This window comes from Triturus cristatus, chromosome 8 (assembly GCF_964204655.1).
Source record: "Triturus cristatus chromosome 8, aTriCri1.1, whole genome shotgun sequence".
Classification (NCBI taxonomy): Eukaryota; Metazoa; Chordata; class Amphibia; order Caudata; family Salamandridae; genus Triturus; species Triturus cristatus.
Window position 1 is genome coordinate 1,484,367,439 of NC_140591.1, and position 19,361 is coordinate 1,484,386,799.

Below are 19,361 nucleotides of genomic sequence, written 5' to 3' on the forward strand. Positions count from 1 at the left end.
AATCCCATGATGTATTTACGCAGTCGGTCAACCATACGCATTAAGTTATTACCATTACAAAATAACAGCTCTGATAGTGTAAGACCCTATTTGACTTTTATACCATCCCATATCAAAACACTGTAGAGCGCAGAGCAGTTTGTATGTCTTTGATGCCAGCAGTAAAATGTAAATGTAAATTGATACTTGTATAGCGCACTACTCACCCGCAAGGGTCTCAAGGCGCTTGTACGAATACCGCTGTGGAACCCATCCTGGCTTTCCCTGTGAGGTGTCCACTCCTGGGCACCCCCAAGGTGGAGGCCAGGCATCCTTAGCGTTGTGGGGGCTGTTGTGGAGATTAAGCAAGCTATTGCCCAGAGTTGCAGAGTGAGACTCCATGATTGGAATAGGCACCGAGGCGAGAATAGTCAGGTCTGTGGAATTTTGAGCCCAAGACCCGCCGAGGCGGGGAATTGAACCCTGGTCCCAGGCCAGACCTCTGCATCAGGGTCTGCCGCTCTAACCATTGAGCCACACTTCTCCACTTCTCCAGTAGTGGCTCGCACAGGTAAGATCGGTGGGGCGGGGTGGGGACTGGTGAAATTCGACAGATGACGTGCTAAGTAATATTAAATAAATAAAAAAAACACTTACTTTGCGCTCATCTCAGTGCTGGTGATGTGGGGTGTGCAAAGTAAATGGTTTCATTTATTTAATATTACTTAGCCCATCGTCTGTCACATCCCACTACCCCGCCCGACAGCCCCACTGCTCTTACCTGGGTGAGCCGCCAGTGGATGCCAGTCAACCCATGCAGATCGTTTACTTGTATCTGCAATGTGTCACAGGCTCCTTAAGTTTTGGCAAAATGTCATTGACATACCTTACCTTTCTTACCAGGGATGGCTCAGATTATTTTATAATCTTATAATACAATTTTGGTGTCCTCAATATTGTTTTCCTTTCCTTGCAAACAGCAAAATTCTTTCAGTACTTCCTATTTTTTTTATCAGATATTGACTTTAGTCTTATTTGAACATGTGTTTTCAAACACATTGCGTGCAAGCCAAAGGCATCTGTTCACAGCACATGGGGGCTTATTACGATGTCGGTTGGAGTTGCCTCTGACCAACACCGTCTCGGAACCGACCGCCTGATTACAATGCGACCGAACACTGTTCGGTTGTATTCCCACTGTTCTCTATGGGAGCTTGTGTTACAGGCGTAAACTGGCCGTAATACAGGCTCCTATAGACAAAATGGGTGTGTGTGTGTAAAAACCCGCACCCTGTGGCAGGTACCCCATGGTGTCTGCCACACAGTGCAGAGTTTCACAGGGGTTACCCTAGGCCCCCCCTCGTCCACCAATCATAGGCCGCAGAGGCTAGTGTCCCCCAAAGTTTGTTTCGACAGCCTTTCCGTGTCAGAAAAGCCAGCACAGAAAGACTGGCGGAAACCGACATCGTAATCCTGATGGCAGAAACGCTGTCCATAGGGGATTGCGGTGCGGTTCCGACCAGCAGGAATACTCCGAGAGCCGGTTGAAACCGAGTTGCAATGACTGGCTGGCTTACATTCCGACCGCCGACATCGTAATCAGGTGGTTGGACCAAAAACCAACCAAGTTGGTCGGAAAGTGTCCAACGCGGTAGGAAAACTTCCAACTAGCGGTTGGAGGCTTTCCAAACGGCATCGTAATCGGCCCCTAAATGTATTCTGAAAGAAGCATTGTTATGCACATTTTTGCAGAAATAGATTTTCAGCAAAAAGGTTTACACTTTTTGTTTTATGCTTGAAACTTTTAATTTAGTTCATTCTCACCTGATGATCTTTATTGTTCCCGTAGAGCCCATTCAGGTTGACTTTATGGCAATTCTTATACCACCAGGCCCCGCGGTATGAGATGGAACAGGGCATAATGTGTTTATTGCGGTCACGGTCTCTTGTAGAGAAGATCATGTTGTTGTGGTAGCTCAGTGAATCACCTAAGGCAGGAAGAAGCAGCATGTATCAGGTCAAAGAAGAGACTAAAGCCACTCCTGTAGTTGATAGGGTGGCAGCTGCTAGCAGGCAGTCTGTGCCTTGCAAGTTACCTGTTGAAAGTTTTAAGATATATTAGTCGCTTTCTTTCCAGAAATATCTAATGTCTATATTGGGAACAAGATTCATCTTAATGGCTTAATGTAAAAGATAAAATTACTATTTCCACTCCAACAAGTGGTACAGTAGAAAAAGTGCAACAGTAGGGAAAGCGTTGGATAGCAAGTGGTTAAAAATTACTATTCCCCCTCCAATGAGTGCAACAGTAGGGAAAGAGTTGAATAGCGAGAGGGTAACATTTACTATTCCCACTCCAGTGAGTGTAACAGTAGGGAAAGTGTTGGATAGCGGGAGCGTAAAAATTACTATTCCCACTCCAGTGAGTGCAACAGTAAGGGAAGTGCTGGCTAGCGTAGGGGAATAATTTAATACACCCACTCCTGCAATATAATGAAAGTTAATTAACAATTAATCAATTCATAAAAAATGAACTGTGACTAGTTACCATCATTGTGCAGATATAAACCTTCTTATGCCCACTAAAGAAATTCTATATCATAATTGCCCGATCCTTTCTGTGCACCATAGTGTCTTTCTTACCAGCAGTGCCACTGTATTTTCCGAGTCGTAGCCGGTAGTGGTTGTTTTGTGTGTCCACTCGGAAACTGTCATAGACTGCGTAGGCGGATTCATTCTTAGTGCGCAGATCAACTCGCAGCTCGTAGGCTCCCTGAGATGTCAACTTATGCAGGTTCTCGTTACCTAAGAATTCAAAGCAGAGTGAGTCCCAATCACCTAGGCATACTCTTCCCTTCTCTCCAAAACACCCTCACGCTGAGAGGGCTGCAAAGTGCTTTAGATCTGGTCCAACAGATACACCTAGGCCACTTTCTCTCATTGTTTCTCGCTCTACTTCTCTCAACCCCACTCTCCCATCTTTATCTCTGTTCCTCCCTCACGCTTTCAGAGGGAGCATTGTAGTGATACAGGCGTTCACACTGTTTGCAGGATTGCAGGTGCCTGTTGTGCCTAACACTGTGCAGAATGGGGACCTCTGCATTGGTACAGGTCAATTTCCATTTTCTCTTCCAGGTTAACTAGGACACAAGTGCCCTTTGAACCTGTTTCTTGCAATCTTTGATTGGATTAATGCAATCCTAAAAGCCAGTGCACTTATTCACTTGCAGTGGTAGGTGGTTGAACATCCAGATGTGCATTAACAACCTCTGAGGTGGGGAATGGTGATAATAGATTGTGTACTAGCAACTGCATTTGTAATACCTTCCAGATTCCCAGGAGCTGATGTTTAGTCGGGAAGCTTGCAAGGTATTCTTAGATCCTTTCGCTCTTTCCCTTCTAAACTATCCTTTTTATGATAGATGGAATCTGAAAGGGTTACTCAACCTGCACAGACTGGCAAGTTTTCCCATGCAACGTGTGTTGCTTTTTTCTTCCTATTTTCATTCTTCAAAACACTTGATGGCCTAGTCATATCTGACATCGGAGAACTTGCAGTTCCTACACTTCCAATGCATGACACACATCTGGACACATTTCCTCCCCAGCCTACAACCATCCCTCTGACCCCACTTTCAACATATCTCTGCCTTACAAATATCTCTGTTCCCCACCCAGTCAGCAAAATGTCCCCAGTCAGCAAACATTCCCATTTTAAAGTAATAACTAGACTATATCCCATTTCATAGCTGCCAAATATCTCAGTATCACGTGTGACATGTTTTTAAGGAAACAATTTGCATTCAGGGGTTTAAAAGTGATCTTTTCCTATCCAAGTTATAGTTCTGAAAGAAACAGACACGCCAGTCCCTGAATTCATACTGCTCTGCTGCCTCCCCTACTCACATTTCACTTTCATGACTGGATCACATCTCTGTTAAAGGCAGTAGCCCAAAAGACCAGAATGCAAAGTATAGTTTGATAAAAAGCCAAATACAGATTTTAGATGTCAACCGTAAAAACTATCCAGCATTAGCAGTAGATCCATCTCAACAAAACTATTAAAAACTATTAAAAAAAATCTTGCACTTATACCTAATACCTGGAAAACATAATATGACTACTTCTGTATCTGCAAATCTGTCACATTGCAGGAAGTGGCCTTACTACTAAGCTTGATGTTTTCTGATGCAAACTGCTGATCAGTGTTGTGTTGTGCCAAAGTAACAAGAATAATGTCAACATTTCTCTACTCCCAATGTCTCTGCTTCAGTAGCAGAGTTTGAAGTGATGCTTGTCTTGCTTTGCAAATGGTAAGAATGGTAAGAAGAGTGGGCACAGACATCGGTCCTTAAACTCACTCTCCAGGACAGTTCACAGTTCATACCCAGCTAATCTGCATTCATTAGGTGGGTTTACTTAACTTCAGCGTTGAGTACCCTTTAATGGTGGAGTTCACCACTCTTTGGTCTAAAACCCTCATAAATGATTCTCACTTGTGGCTCATGCAGCAATTTTCTGAATTGCTGCGCTGTGCCACAAGAACAGATCTGACTGTGCACTTAGTCTCCTATCTGAAGTGGCCTTATCTCTTTCCTCCCTGGACATGTAAATCCTCTGTAAAGTGCTGTAAACTACTGTGGTTTTACTTAACAAGAAAGATTGGTAACTCACCGAGCCAAAACTCTTGTGTCAGGTTCCCAAACCCTGCAGCATACTCATCCCAGTTCCTCCAGAAGTTTGTTTTGCCGTTCATTCGCCTTTGAAACACCTAAACAGGCCAAGGACAGAGAAAGAGGAAAGAAAATGCACAGTTAATGGAATGGCCAGATTTCAGCTCAAGCAGCTCTGTGCTGTTAGTGAGGTGCCATCACTCATGTAGGAACCCAATGGAACACATGTAGCTGCATCCCGTAGAGGTGCTCTTGTCTCAGTGCTAGATCAGAAAGCTCAGTATATTGCAAATAGCAAACTGTCTGCCACAAACATTCTATAATCCAGTGACATGGAGCATATTCCCTTCATTTTATAATCCTGAAGCAAAATACACCAGCTAAAGGAACTGAGGAGGAATAAAAGGGGTACCACACAAACTCATGAGTAAAGCCATTTATGCAAGGTATGCTGTTGACATTGGTATGTCATTCCCTAACTTCTGCTATGAAAGAAGGGATTATATTTAGACCTGACCTAAGATTCCAAACTCCTTATCAGCTCCTCTATCTTTTTTCCCATTCTTTACTAATGATTCTCAACATTTAATAGGTAACACTGAACATTAGAAAATTATGCTGATGAGTTGTAGAATTCCTTTATCCCGGCTGTGCTGCCCAGTAAAGCATACTTTACAATACAATCTGGCAAACAGTAAAGTGTATGTAACCATGTCCACTGTGCCTCTGAATTCAAGGGTTTTGGTAATCAGAACTGGCCAAATTTAGAAAAAGGTTCTGAAACTAGATACAATATTCCAGATGAGTCCTCCTCAGCCGCAAGCAAAACTCTATTTGAGTTCACGCCTGATCCACATTAATGGGCTAATGCCCCACAGCTACCAGAGCATACAAACAATAAAACTTGATACACTTGAAATCATCTGCATCAGCGGCTCACCCACAATATTTTGTCTTTTCTGCATCACTGGTCTTCTCAGCCACTGGAGTCTTCTTACACCTCATCATTGCCCTTCACATCTTACTTGACCACTACAGAACCTTCCCAATACTGACAATTAGAACACTGTAATGTTGGGAGCTCCATTGAAAACAATGAAGTGCTCAGGGCTTCTAATGGCTGGTCGAAGCCCGGAGCTCCAACATTCCAAAGATTGTTCACTGCAACAGCTGTTGTTGTAAACAAAGGCCTCACAGAGTCTGAGGGGACTTCATTCCCCTTGGGCTCCGTGAGGCCTTTGTTTTACAAATTAGAACATTGTTCTAATAGCCTTAGAGCCCTCTGTAGCGGGCTCTACCTGCCATTAAAGTCCCACTCCCATGTTAAAGGACCTCGCCTTCGGCTCGGGCCTTTAACACTGAAGCGGGCCTTTAATGGCCGGTAGAGCTCGCTATGGCGGGCTGTTAAGGCTATATCCAAACGTTTCCTTGGCTGTTATTGGCTATGTCCATAGGTGACTGTTATCCTTGTCCCTACTGCCAAAATTCTCCAAAACAGAATATAACACCATTACATATCTGATAAGGGCTTGGTCAGTTAAATTACCCAAATCAAACATTCGACCACTTTCCTTATCTCCTTGACACTACTGCATTTTGCAAGTTCAATAGCTCTTAATACCCGGTGTCTCTTTAGCACCTTCACAATCCTGTGCCCTTGCGCCTGCTCTGGATTATACCCTCCATCTGTGCCCTCAAAACACATACCCAACTGGGCACTGGAAGCCATTCAGCAACCTGCAGGCCCTGAATGCCCCAAAAGCGGTACTCAACTCTTCATACTACATTGACTTCAAATCCTTACTCCAACCACACGCTCAAAGGCTACACCATATTAGCTCCCTCTTTCTTCTACAATCTTAGCTTTAACCAACCCTCACTAATTACCAAAGATTGCTGAATTAATTCATTTTTCCAGATTTCAAGCATTAGAACAGACCTAGCTTCTTCCTCAGGCGTTGTCCACACTCATGCACCTCAAACTCCCATTTGACAACCATCCTGTGCCCTGAGAACTAGTCATTTGATGTTTTGCCGGAGAACCTAACACGGTTCTCTGGCTAAACATCAAATGACTAGTTCTCTTATCAGGTTGCCAGACTGACACACCTCTTCCCTGAACTACTTTCTCCGTTAAATGTACTATCCAGAGCCTTTGCATCTGCTGTAGTGCTATTCCTACTCATACACGACTACTATTTGCCCTTTACAGCTGCCATCCTCAATTAATTTTTCTTCTCCAAAACCATACAGTGACTGCTGTTTAACCAGCTTAACGATTCCTCCTTTATCCTGTTTTATCTACTGCAATCTGTGTTTGCCAATTTCTCAGTTGTAGTCACAACAATTATCTCTCTTCTATTTCCATTCTTAACCTTTCTGCAGCACTGCTTATTGTCAAACATTACAGCATTCCTGTGACGTTTGCAAACTGCACCTCCATGCCAGTTAGGTTCAGTGTAGTACTATCTATACCACATCCATCATTAACATTGGCTTCTTTGCTTTACTCTAAATACGAATGATTTCTTTCTTATTTTACGACTGTTCCACCTTTGGATACAGATGCTGAGCATGTGCACAGCCATTTGTCTTCTCTGTTGTCTCCTTATGTATTTCTTTTGTGTTGTTGGATTGTCTTGAGACCTGTTAGCCTGTAGCTGGGGCGGATTACCCCCAAGCTGCGCGGTGGGCAGCTTGGGCTTTCCAATTGATTGTATTAAGGCTGCGGGGAGTTCTCTGACTCTATGAAGCTTGGATCCCTCTCCCTCTGCAGATCTCAGGAGTGAAATTACCTATATCTCCCACTTTATGCTCTTATGTTTACTGTGTGCATTCACAGATTTTCCTTAAGTTTCTGACTGGATAAATCCTCATTTTATACATAATGCCTGTTTTGTACGGTGATGGATGTTTAACCTAGCACAACGAGGTGGTACTTACAGTCACCTTCTCCATTCTGTTCTCTACCCTCGCGGCGCTGTGATGTGGTCAGCGCTGTATCTTTAATGTGCCCTTCATTCTCTTAATATCCCAGGTGGGATCTTTGCCATCGAAAGTGGACTAGTTTCTCTGGGTGGGGGGAGAAGTCACATTGTTGTGTCCTTGATGCACTGATGTATCCCTGCTCAACTGGTTTATACTTAACCTCAAATCTGTGCAGCTAGAGACTCCAAAAGTAAAGATGGAAAGCCAGCCCACTGATTTCTCTTCCCTGTTAAGGTCAAAACAGATGAACAGTTACACCCAGAGCCTAAGTAAAAGCATGAGAACTGAGAACATCTTTAAGAGACGTCGGACCATATTTGGTGAAAAGTCAAACAACTCTGAGGGAACATGACTAACTAATATTTCTCCATTTTCCAACTCAATGCGGAAGTTCTTCGCTAAACATTTTGATTTAGTTTTAAATGTCACTTCAGCAGAAAACAGGAAAAGTATTTTAGAAACTAGGGGGCATATCAACAAGGGCTTTATCTCTGCTTTGTTGGCTTTAAAAGCCAAAAAAGGAGAGATAAAACTAGCGCCCTATCAACAACAGGGAGCTAACATGCAAATTTGCATGTTAGCACCCTTTTACTCTACGCTTCCCCTTGCATCTCTAATGAGATGCAAAGGGGGCGTTCCAGAGTAAAATAATAGGAGAAATGTGGCTAAGCGACATTTCTCCTATTATCAAGAATGTCGCTAACCCTGTTAGAGACAAAAAAAGCAGCGCTAACCGCGGTTAACGCTGCTTTTTTACGTCTGGTATTTTTCAGATTTAGCCATGATATCCTATGGAAGGAGGATATCATGGCTAAGTTTGCCTGTCCCTATCAACAAGGTAACGTGAGATTATCGCTGGGTTTCCAGCGATAATCTCACGTTAGCCTGTTAGCGTGAGTATTTTTATCGCTATTGAGATAAGCGTTGCTAATATCACGCTATCTCAGCGATAAAAATCCACGCTAGCCGGCGATAATTATCCTCACGCTAAGAGCGCCGAGCGATAATTATCGCCGGTTGTTGTTGATATGCCCCTAGGGGGCATATCAACAAGGGCTTTAAAAGCCAAAAAAGCTGAGATAAAACTAGCACCCTATCAACAACAGGGTGCTAACATGCAAATTGGCATGTTAGCACCCTTTTACTCTACACTTCCCCTTGCATCTCTAATGAGATGCAAAGGAGGCGTTCCAGAGTAAAATAATAGGAGAAATGTCGCTAAGCGACATTTCTCCTGTTATCAAGAATATCGCTAACCCTGTTAGAGACAAAAAAAGCAGCGCTAACCTCGGTTAACGCTGCTTTTTTACGTCTGGTATTTTTCTGACTTAGCCATGATATCCTATGGAAGGAGGAGATCATGGCTAAGTTTGTCTGTCCCTATCAACAATCTAACGTGAGATTATCGCTGGGTTTCCAGCGATAATCTCACGTTAGCCACTTAGCGTGAGGATTTTTATCGCTATTGAGATAAACGTTGCTAATAGCACGCTATCTCAGCGATAAAAATCCACGCTAGCCGGCGATAATTATCCTAGCGCTAAGTGCGCTTAGCGATAATTATCGCCGGTTGTTGCTGATATGCCCCCAAGGGGCATATTTACAAGCTGGCGATAAAAAGTTATCGCTGCTTTTGCGGCCGTTTTCGGCCGAAAAGCGGCGATAATTTTATCGCTTAATTAGCAAGGCCACGCTAACGCGTGAAACCTTGCTTTAGCGTGGGGATTCTTTACGCCCAGCTTTGCATCTCTAATGAGATGTAAAGTGGGTGTTCCTGACCTAACATGACAGGAGAAATGTCGCTAAGCGACATTTCTCCTATCATCAAACCCCACGCTAGGAAGCATAGCGGCAGGAAAAGTAGCGATAACCCCTGTTATCGCTACTTTCCTTACGCCTGCTTCAGGACTGACTTAGCCATAATATCCTATGGAAGGTGGATATCATGGCTAAGTTTGTGAGTCCCTATCAGCAAGCTAACGCCACATTGCGTGAGATTATCGCTGGGTTTCCAGCGATAATCTCACGTTAGGCAGTTAGCGTGAGGATTTTTATCGCTGAGGAGATAAGCGTTGCTAATAGCACGCTATCTCAGCGATAAAAATCCACGTTACCCGGCGATAATTATCCTCACGCTATAGAGCGCTGAGCGATAATTATCGCCGGGTGTTGCTGATATGCCCCTAGCAAACCTGCTTCATATAGCAAAATCCTCGAAGGTTCTGCGGTTGAATTTACTTAAACAGATTTATAGAAAAGTCTTAGATTATCATCATCCCCATTTGTAGACTCTTCTGTTCACGACATAGACATATCAGTTTATGATCAGTGTGCCAACCACCCCAACTCCAGCTGCTTTTCCTGTAAGGGAACATTTGCCTGGAGCCGCTAAATCAGAACCCCGTCTTTTGTTTTCTTCTGTGAATGTAAATTCTACACCAACATCAGCTTTACTTGATGTTGTTTTGTGAGTGCAAACATCTTTGCAGGGAATATTGGAAGCCCTGCTCGTAGGAAACTCTAATCAAGAAAATCAGACCAGCTTTCTAAAGGAAGTTATCATGTATTTTCCCACAAATAATAAGACCCATTGAGGGGAATACATTGTTGGTTAGATCGACAAACTTGGAAAATAATGTCTCAGGTAATTTGACAAAAAGACCATGTTAGACCTGCCACCTTGGCGTGAGTCTCCCTTCCACTTTTTGTCGCTGTGCCTCATGTGTTTTTATGGTGTTGGCCGATCAGAGCACTGTGCCACTGCCAACCAGGGCCACAGTGCAAGTGCTCCCTATTTAAAATGTATATGTTGGTTGGATTCCATGATTGGTTTATTTGGTTTACTGTCAGACCCCAGTAAAGTGCACCGGGAGTGCCCAGGGTTGTAAATACAAATGCTGCTGGTGGGCTTGCAGCACTGGTTGTGCCACCCACAGAAGCGGCCTGGTAAAATGTATCTAGGGTCTGCCATTGCAGAACCTGCGTGCAGTCTGGTACTGTCATGCTGACTGGGCAAGTGCACCCACTTCCCAGTCCCTAAACCTTCCCTTTACTTCATATAAGTCACCCCTATGGTAGGCCCAAGGGCAGGGTGCATTGTAAGCATAAGGTAGGACAAGCCCTGATGTGTGTTGCATGTCCTAATAGTGAATTACAGCCATTTTCGTTTTTCACTATTGTAAGGCTACCTATTCTCCATAGGCCAGAATGGGCTGTCAGAGTTGTTACATCCTATGATCCTAACAGACCCAGGGAACATGGTAGAAATTCGAGTTTATTATGCCTGAACTCAGAATAATAAAATACATCTTTTAGTAAAGTTTATTTTAATATTCTGTGTTTGCAAATACCACTTTTAGAAAGTTGGTATTTGCTTGCCTGACCATTCCAGCCCGCCTCTGCTATGATGTGTATCTGCCTGTCTGGTTGTGTGAGTGACAGGGCTGGGGAAACCCAGAGGGGCAGGGCTAGGTAGCCTGGTGGTGAATAGGAAGATTGGCAGTCAGATGGGTGGGAGGAGTACACCTGGGCTCTGAATAGGGTTGTGCTCTGCTACCACAATGCTGGCTCCACCTCCTGCGGAGCGGCTGATGTCTCTGCCCTGCACCCTGAATAGAATGGCAGAGTCATGTCAACAGAGTGCTCAAGAACTGGTTTGGACTGGGCAAAGGCCCCTCTACCCCAGAGGAACAAAGGAATTAGGGGTATAAGTATTGGGACCCTTCTCCCAAGAAATTAGATCAGATCCTGCTGAAACAAGAAGAACCTCTGCCAGAAGAGAAGGAACTGGGAAAGCTGTAGGAGGAGTAACTGTCCCTGACCTGGGGATTGGCCTGCAGTGGTTGCCTTGCTGCTGAAGGAGAGGAGAAAAGACTACAAAGACTTTTATTTCAACTTGTGCTTAAAGATCTCCAAGTGCTTGAACTGAGCTTGCCCCCTGAACGAAGTCCCAGGACCAGTGGACTTCATCCCCAGCTCCCCAAAGTCTTTTGGAAGTGCCTGCTGCTGTTGTTGGGCCTTCTGAGGGACTGCGTGTCGCAAGGAGCTGGAAGCGCGACGCACGGAAGAGAAGCGTGCCGCCGTCGGAGCTGTTGCCGTCGCATCTCGCAGAGAGTGTCGCCGCTGCAGCATCGCATCGAGCGGAATTGTCTTGCATCATCCGGAAGTGTCTCGCAACGCCGAAGAAGTGTGTCGCCATCGCAGACATCGTAGCTGTCGCATTGCACCGCATCGAGAGGAGAGTCTCGCATCGAGGAGGAAGCGTGTCGCCATCGCAGACATCGTAGTTGTCGCATTGCACCGCATCCAGAAAAGCGCCTCGCATCCACGGAGAAGCGTGCTACCGTCGGGGCCGCTGTTGCCGCACCTCGCAGAAGGGGTGTCGCCGCTGCATCATCGCAACAAGCGTCTCGCAACGTCGGAGAAGAGTGCCGCTGCCAAGGCCGCTGTCGTCGCATCTCGTCAAGGGTGACGCCGCTGTAGCTGACGCATCGAGTCGAGCCTTCTCGCAACATCGGAGAAGCGTAACGCATCTGGAAGATCCCGTCTTTATTTCTTTTGCACCAAGAACTTCAACGCATCTGCATCGCTGCAACACTTTCGTTGCCCTGCGTGTCGCATCCAAGGTACATTGACTTAAAGTGTCGCATTTAAGAACTTAAGAGAAACTAAGCAATCTTCTACCAACCAAGCAACCGTATTGTGTATTTTTAATCGTTTAATGGTCTTGTGATAATCCTATATAAAGATTCCTTATTTTTAATATAAATACCTGTGTGGTGTCCATTTGTAGTGTTGTCACTTGGTTACTGTATGTGTTCACAAATGCTTAACCTATAACGCTCTGAGATAAGCCTTGTCTGCTCGCGCCAAGCTACCTAGAGGGTGAGCAGGGGTTATTTTAGGAGTGTAACCCCTTACCCTGACTAGAGGAAAGGTTCCCTGCTTGTCACAAGTACCTACCTGTGCCAACCAGAGAACCCAGATTCTAACAGATCTTTAGGTAGCCCTACACTTACAGCTAGCACAGAGTTCATCTCTCGTTACCCAATGCTAGGTAAGCACAGATATTAAAGAGGCGTTTAAATGGTCCCATAAAGAGCAAGTCTCTATTGACATCAATCAGCCCCACAGTATTGCCCACTCTGGGAAAAGTTAATACTTCTAACAAATCGGCTCGCCTTAAAAAAGTGAGTTCTCGAGAAGCACAGTTTATAGACTGTACTAATCCAAGCTCCAAACAGTTACAGAAAAGTGAATCTGCTGAATCTATTGAGGCAAAAAATTAATTTATTCCACCAAATACTGGATTGCTTTCAAAACAACAGGTCAAACTTTGTTCTTCGACATTAATCTCAAGGGGGAAAAAGCTTAGAAACTTTACCCATTAAATATGTCCAAATAGCTCTAGAATTTTAAACAAATCCAAGATGTCATGAGATATCTCGTTCATGTAGGTTTTCAGGCAGGTGAGGACGGAAGAGAACCCTTTATCGTAAATATTATGCACAAAGCAGAAGAAGTGATTATGGCGTTCGGTCTGGTTATATAAACTGCATACAGTATTCAGATGAAGTATAAGGTATGAGGACAGCATAGACAGAGTTAGTCTAATTTTATGCTGCAAGTAAAACCGTACCCTCTAAACGACCTTAACCTTATCATCACAATAACGATTGATTGATAAATGAAAACCTTAGGATTGTTACATCAAACAAGTTTCACTGCAAGCATGCAAGGCCAGCTACCATTTAAGAAACCAAAAACCGCTGTGCCCTATTGACAATGGGCCCGATTCACAGAACTAACTTAAGACAAAATCCTAAACTTACTACCATTTTGGTATTCACAGAAGGCACTTACTCATTTTGGTAATCACAGAAGGCACTTCCTCATTTCGGTATTCACAGAATTTAGTAGTCCTAAATGCCCTCTGTGAATACCGAAAGTCTTAAAATTAGGATTTTTCTTAGTTTAGTAGTAGTAAAGTTAGGACTCCTAACTTTAGGACTCCTAAATGCCTTCTGTGAATACCGAAAGTCTTACAATTAGGATTTTTCTCAGTCTAGTAATAGTAAAGTTAGGAGTCCTAACTTTACTACTCCTAAACTGAGAAAAATCCTAACTTTAAGACTTTCGGTATTCACAGAAGGCATTTAGGAGTCCTAAAGTTAGGACTCCTAACTTCTGTGAATACTGAATTGAGTAAGTGTCTTCTATGAATACCAAAATGAGTAAGTGCCTTCTGTGAATACGAAAATGGTAGTAAATTTAGGATTTTGTCTTAAGTTAGTTCTGTGAATCGGGCCCAATGTATCTGGATGTTCACAATTGAGTTTCTGGAGCAGATGATCTGTAGAATGCACAGTTCTCTTGTATCCTAAAAATATTAACCTGGAACATTCATGAAACTTGGTTGGGAGAGAACATCAACTTAAGTGGCTTTATAGCCATCAATAGACTTAGATCAAACCGGGGAGGGATCGATTATCTGGGGGACTGTTAAAACTACTTTCTGAAGTTATTATGGACTCAACTGGAATACAAATGTCCATTGTGGAGTTATGTTTAAATAGCAATGAACTAAAAGTATATCAACTCATAAAGAGGAACTCTTTAGGATGGAAGATTTTGAATACCCACTAAACAATGCCCTGAGCAAATATCCTAACTCTGTCCTGATCATGGCAGCAGATTTGTACAATGCCTGTATGAAGGATAGGAAGCCTCTAGGCACGCCCCATGCTCTTTTTTTCTCCCTCTCTCAACAGTATCAAAGGCTGGTTGGAAGTCAACAAGGCAATAGCACAGTCAATCAATAAATCACATAATTTGTAAAGCGCACTACACACCCAGTAGGGTCTCAAGTCTCTAATTCAGTTCAAGAGATTTTTTTTCAACAATTGCCCCATAAGGCAAAACAATGGATGGTGGTTGAGTGGCCCTCCCAGAACCTCCCCTGTTAAATGGGAAGAAGACATTTATGTGAAACCCACTCTTCTAGGTGAGAAAAAAGGATTTTGGAGAAAACGTTCTCTGGTACAGTCAAAAAATATATTAATCTGTAATTTGCGGCTTAGATTCCATCATCTTTTAAAAAAATTGGTTTTATCACATAGCCGCTCGACAAGTCCGGTCGTAAGTCAGTTTTAATTTTCTAATGGAACAAGCATATATATATATTTGTCCACTAGTCACTGTTTCACGTAATGATACCCACTGGGATGTTATCTGTACCTGCAGCTCTGCTTAGTTTCAGAGCTGGAATTGTAGTTTGAATGTCATGTGTTTCAATGAAAACCAATGGTCCTACACCAAAAATGTACCTCTTGTCCTTTGCTTCCTTTATTACTAGGGCCCCAGGAAAACGCTGTGAACTTTTTCCTGACTCTGGCAGATGGTTAGGGCAGCTCCAGTATGCCTTTTGAAAATTACAGACCACCTCAACAGAAACCTTAGAGCTGTTCATCCCTTTGAGTCTGACATCCTTTTGGCAGCAAGGAAAGGTCATGCTATGGCACCTTTGTTGACTGTACATCCAAATGGAGAGACCAAATGCCTGGATTTGGTGGGGCGCAAAGTGTATCATAAATGTCTATGTCAGTGAAAGCTGCAAGTGCAACTGCCCTATTTGGAAGGTGTATTAGATCTCAGTTGGACTGCCCGCAGAGACTGATTTTCTGATGTCCTTCCAGGAGACAAGAGATCGGCTGTCAATGAGTTTATCGCGTAAGGGATAATTGGTACACCTGCGGACTCATTTGATTTGGCCACACAAAGATTGTGCCATGGATTGGCCATTAGGTGTTCCTCCTAGCTGCATTTGTGTGTACAGCTGTGCATTTGCAACATTTCTTTCTCGGGCAACAATAAAATAGGCTGAACTGAAATGTGGTGTTGAAAGCAGTTGGTCTGGGAAGAAAGACATAATATAAGAAGTATTGCTTCATGCATCAGATCTGTTGGTATTCTCGGAAGAAGATAGAAACTCATTAGTGACCTCAGCAGTAACACCAGTAGAGGGGAAGAAAAGCAAACATGCCACCAGCCAAAAGAAAACATCACCAACTCTTTGGGGCTACTGAGAAACCTTCATCAGGAAGATAGAAACTCGCTGGTTCTCTCTCTCTGTCTGTCAGTCAGTCTTGCAGGGAGAAGAATCATGAAACATTTACAAGATGTGCAAAAGATTACAACTGAAACATGGGTGCTAGATATTGTTAATAAAAGTTCAGAGCTCCTCCAACGCCAGATTCTGCGAAAAGGTTTAATCATTCCCGTCAGGAAAAACTACAGCAGTAGGTTTAGCTTTATTTGAAAAAGCTCACCGTGCAGAATGTTCACAAAAGAGGAAAGTGAATATATTCCTAGTAATTTCTAGTTCGGCAAAAGTGCCCATGCTCAAATTCAGACCCATTGCCGACATCAGAGTAGCCAGCAAATGGATAAAGAAAGAAGTTCAGAATGTTAGCCATCCACCAAATCTATCTTCAGCTTCAAGGAGACTGGATGTATGCTGCAGACCTTCAGGAATCCCTCCTCTGTATGCTAACTGCGACAAAACATTAACAATTCCTGAGGTTATTGTTGGCCAAAGACCATGTTCAATACAAGATCTTTACGTTTGGGCTAAAGCAGAATCAGGACATTTCTCAAACTGCATTGCAGTAGTAGCCTATTTAGGAAAAATGGGCATCTTAGTCTACCCATACCTAGATGATAAGCTGATAAAAGCCTCTTCTAAAAAAGTCTTCATTTCTACCTGACATTAGACACTCTCTGGTAGCAGGTCACTCATGCCATATCAGTCTCGACTCCAGCTGCATTTGCTCACTTCCTGGGGAAAGTACTGGATACTGAAAGGAAACATATTTTCTTTGGAGGAAAGATTGTCTTCTATCTACCTGAAGTGTTTCAGCCAGCAGCATCCGACAGCCAGAAATGTTTCTTCTTGCCTAGGTTCGATGGCCTTGTGCATTGTTCTGTTTCCCAACACCCATCTCCACATTAGACCTTCCCAGCAGTGTCTCGAAGATTAGTGGTCTCAGCTCTCAGACAGATGAAAATAAATGGTGAAGCTCTCTCTGGTGGCTATGCAGTCATTCCAATTGTGAAAGAAATCAGAATTTGTTTTAAAGGGAGTTCCTTTCCACCGAGGCGCTCCCTCCCAAATAAAAGTGATAGATACTTTTCTGAGAGGCTGTGTTGCACATATGGATCATATGCAGATTCAAGGCATCTGGTTCTAGAAAGTAATGTCAATGTCCAACCACATCAAACTTCCGCATCTCAGGGCAGCTCTACTTGCTCTCAAGTCTTTTCTCTCATCTTTCCAAACAATCCCTTTCCTTGTTCAAACGGAAACAAAAAATAGCGATGTACTACTTGAATAAGCATGAAAGCATCAAATCGAGCACTCTGTCTATGTTGCCCGTAGCAATCTGGGAGTGGCGACTAGCCATGTATCTCCATATCATCACCCTTTATCTCCCAGGATAGAAAATGCAGACTGACACTGTCACTCAGAAGAATTTTGCAGGAAAATCAAGAATGAGTCCTAAAAGGTTAAGTCTTAGACTTCTTCTTCAAATGGATTTTCCCTCAAGATAGACATTTTTGCAAATGTCAAAAACAATAAAATGTCCTGATTTTGCCTTGAAGTACGATCAACCAGGGGCAAAGTAGAATGCTGTTTTGATAGACCTATAAAGGAAATTCCTTTAGCATTTCTTCTTATTTCAGGACTGATTGTTAAATTGACTTATTCCAAGATGAAAGTAAATCCTCATCCCCGAAATTGCCAATTGGTGTTTCACAAATCTTTATCATCTGCCATAATATTCAGACTGGCTCGTCTTTACAAGTTCAGATTCTACAGCTCAACCAACCATTGAGTTTTGCAGCTTGGTGTCCTCGTTTGAACCTTCCACAGGACTGCATAGACATGTCAAGAGAAACTAGATAGTTCATCATATTATTTTTCTAAAAGGAAGAGGTTCTGCAGTTTGAACCACAAACCAAAATATCACCGGTAAAAAGAGGTACTATCTTACCTGTTCATAAACCTCTTTCTCAAAACTTTCTAGAGGGAATTAAGAACGTTTTCTTCTGGTCAACAAACTTTGCACTTCTGGGAACTTAATGTGGTCCTTTCAAAAGTCCTCGTTTCTCCTTATAAACCAAATCTTAAAGCATTTCTTCCACATATTCAATGGAAAGCTGTTCTCCTGGTGGGATCACTTCTACATGTAATGCTAGCGAGTTCCGGACCTTACGTTCACATGAATCCACACCGTATTGCATAAGAACAAAATGGCCAGGAGGATGCAACTGAGTTTCCTACATAATGCTATTGTGGATTTCCATGCCAATCAATCCTTAATGCTTCCAATATTCTTTCACAATCGAGTCAATTCAGTGGAAAGGTCACTGCATTAATTAGATGTTAATAGTACATTTGTAAATCTCACTGTTTATTTGTGAATAATGGGCTGTTCATACTCATTTATCCAATTTCAAAAATCCATTTCTAGAAAGGTGGTATCTTGTATCTTATTCTGCTATAAAAAAAACAACAAGCCATTGTCAGATTATGCCTAATTTTACAAGAGGCCAAACTACTACGACTTCATTACCAGGCAATATCTCTTGAGAGAAATGTGCAAGACAGCTACCTTGCTTTCCTCAAGACTCTACTGTCGCAAGTCTGACACTTGGTTAATCCTCCATTAGAAATCTTTTTGGGGAAAGATAAAGGTGTTTCATTCCTGGCCCCATCTGGTAAGCTGGCAAATAACAGGTGTTCTGTTCATTCAGAAAGTGACTGAGCAAGAAAGATGCTTTTAATTCTTGTTTTTATTTTGTTAAATTTGCTGTACATTTAAAGACAGAGGTCAAATGTCAGGCTATGTCTTCTGAAAATATCGGTGCCTATTTTATCCTGGAGATTAGTGTTTACTTGTCTTTCTCTGATTGCAATGTTAGAGTATTTTGTAAAGTGAACTGTCTGACACTGGTGCTTGGCATACAACATTTAAATAGCTTGTAAATAAACCGTAGACATTTTTCTAAATGTTTTTCAGTAGCTAAGAAAACACTTTTTGTAATTCTGAAGTGAGATGGAAAGAAAGATTTTAACATGATCAAAACAAATCATAATCCTTTACTTGGTGATCTGCACATTATAAATATTTGCTGAAACCTGATTTCCGCACATAATTGCTTTTACCTATATAGTTTTATCAATAAAACTGCATGTTAGTGGGAAAGTTTGTGACCATTTCAATGGCAAATGTCTGTCTGTAAATGACAGTGCACTACCACATCTTGCTTTAGTGATATATTTATTAAAAGCAAGAGGTTTTAAATATGAACTGAGAAACATTCCTGCCCTCTGACCTGATGTCAGGGGTTATGTGTACTGTATATGTGAGATAGATTGTTTATACATGGAGCAAATGTTTAGACTATTAAATCAAAAATAAAATAGTATTTTCTACAGCAGACATGCTGAAATCACATAGTTGAAGTTCGCCTCATATGTGGTAATGATGAAAAAGGTGACTCAGTAAAATAAAATACTTGCCTAGGAGTACACCATCTGAGATGAGTTTATGGGTCAGCCACAATACAGTTAGGTTGAGTAGAATATTCAAGTCATTAGACCTGCAGATGTGGTAAAATGTTTCAGATTTTTTCGAGTCCTGATATTGTTAGACTATG

General features: G+C 42.6%; 1 protein-coding gene across 8 annotated transcripts in view; it reads right to left on the reverse strand.

The window, feature by feature from the left end:
* Positions 1–19,361, reverse strand: part of LOC146805993 (uncharacterized) — a 731,342-nt gene that overhangs the window by 49,370 nt on the left and 662,611 nt on the right. For all 8 annotated transcript variants that reach the window (XM_085623346.1, XM_085623342.1, XM_085623340.1 and 5 more), the window contains 3 exons: positions 4,654–4,750; positions 2,623–2,784; positions 1,804–1,967 (listed from right to left, as the gene is read on the reverse strand). In XM_085623346.1, the coding sequence (XP_085479472.1) occupies positions 1,804–1,967; positions 2,623–2,784; positions 4,654–4,750 (423 nt within the window). The remainder of the gene's footprint in view (positions 1–1,803; positions 1,968–2,622; positions 2,785–4,653; positions 4,751–19,361) is intronic.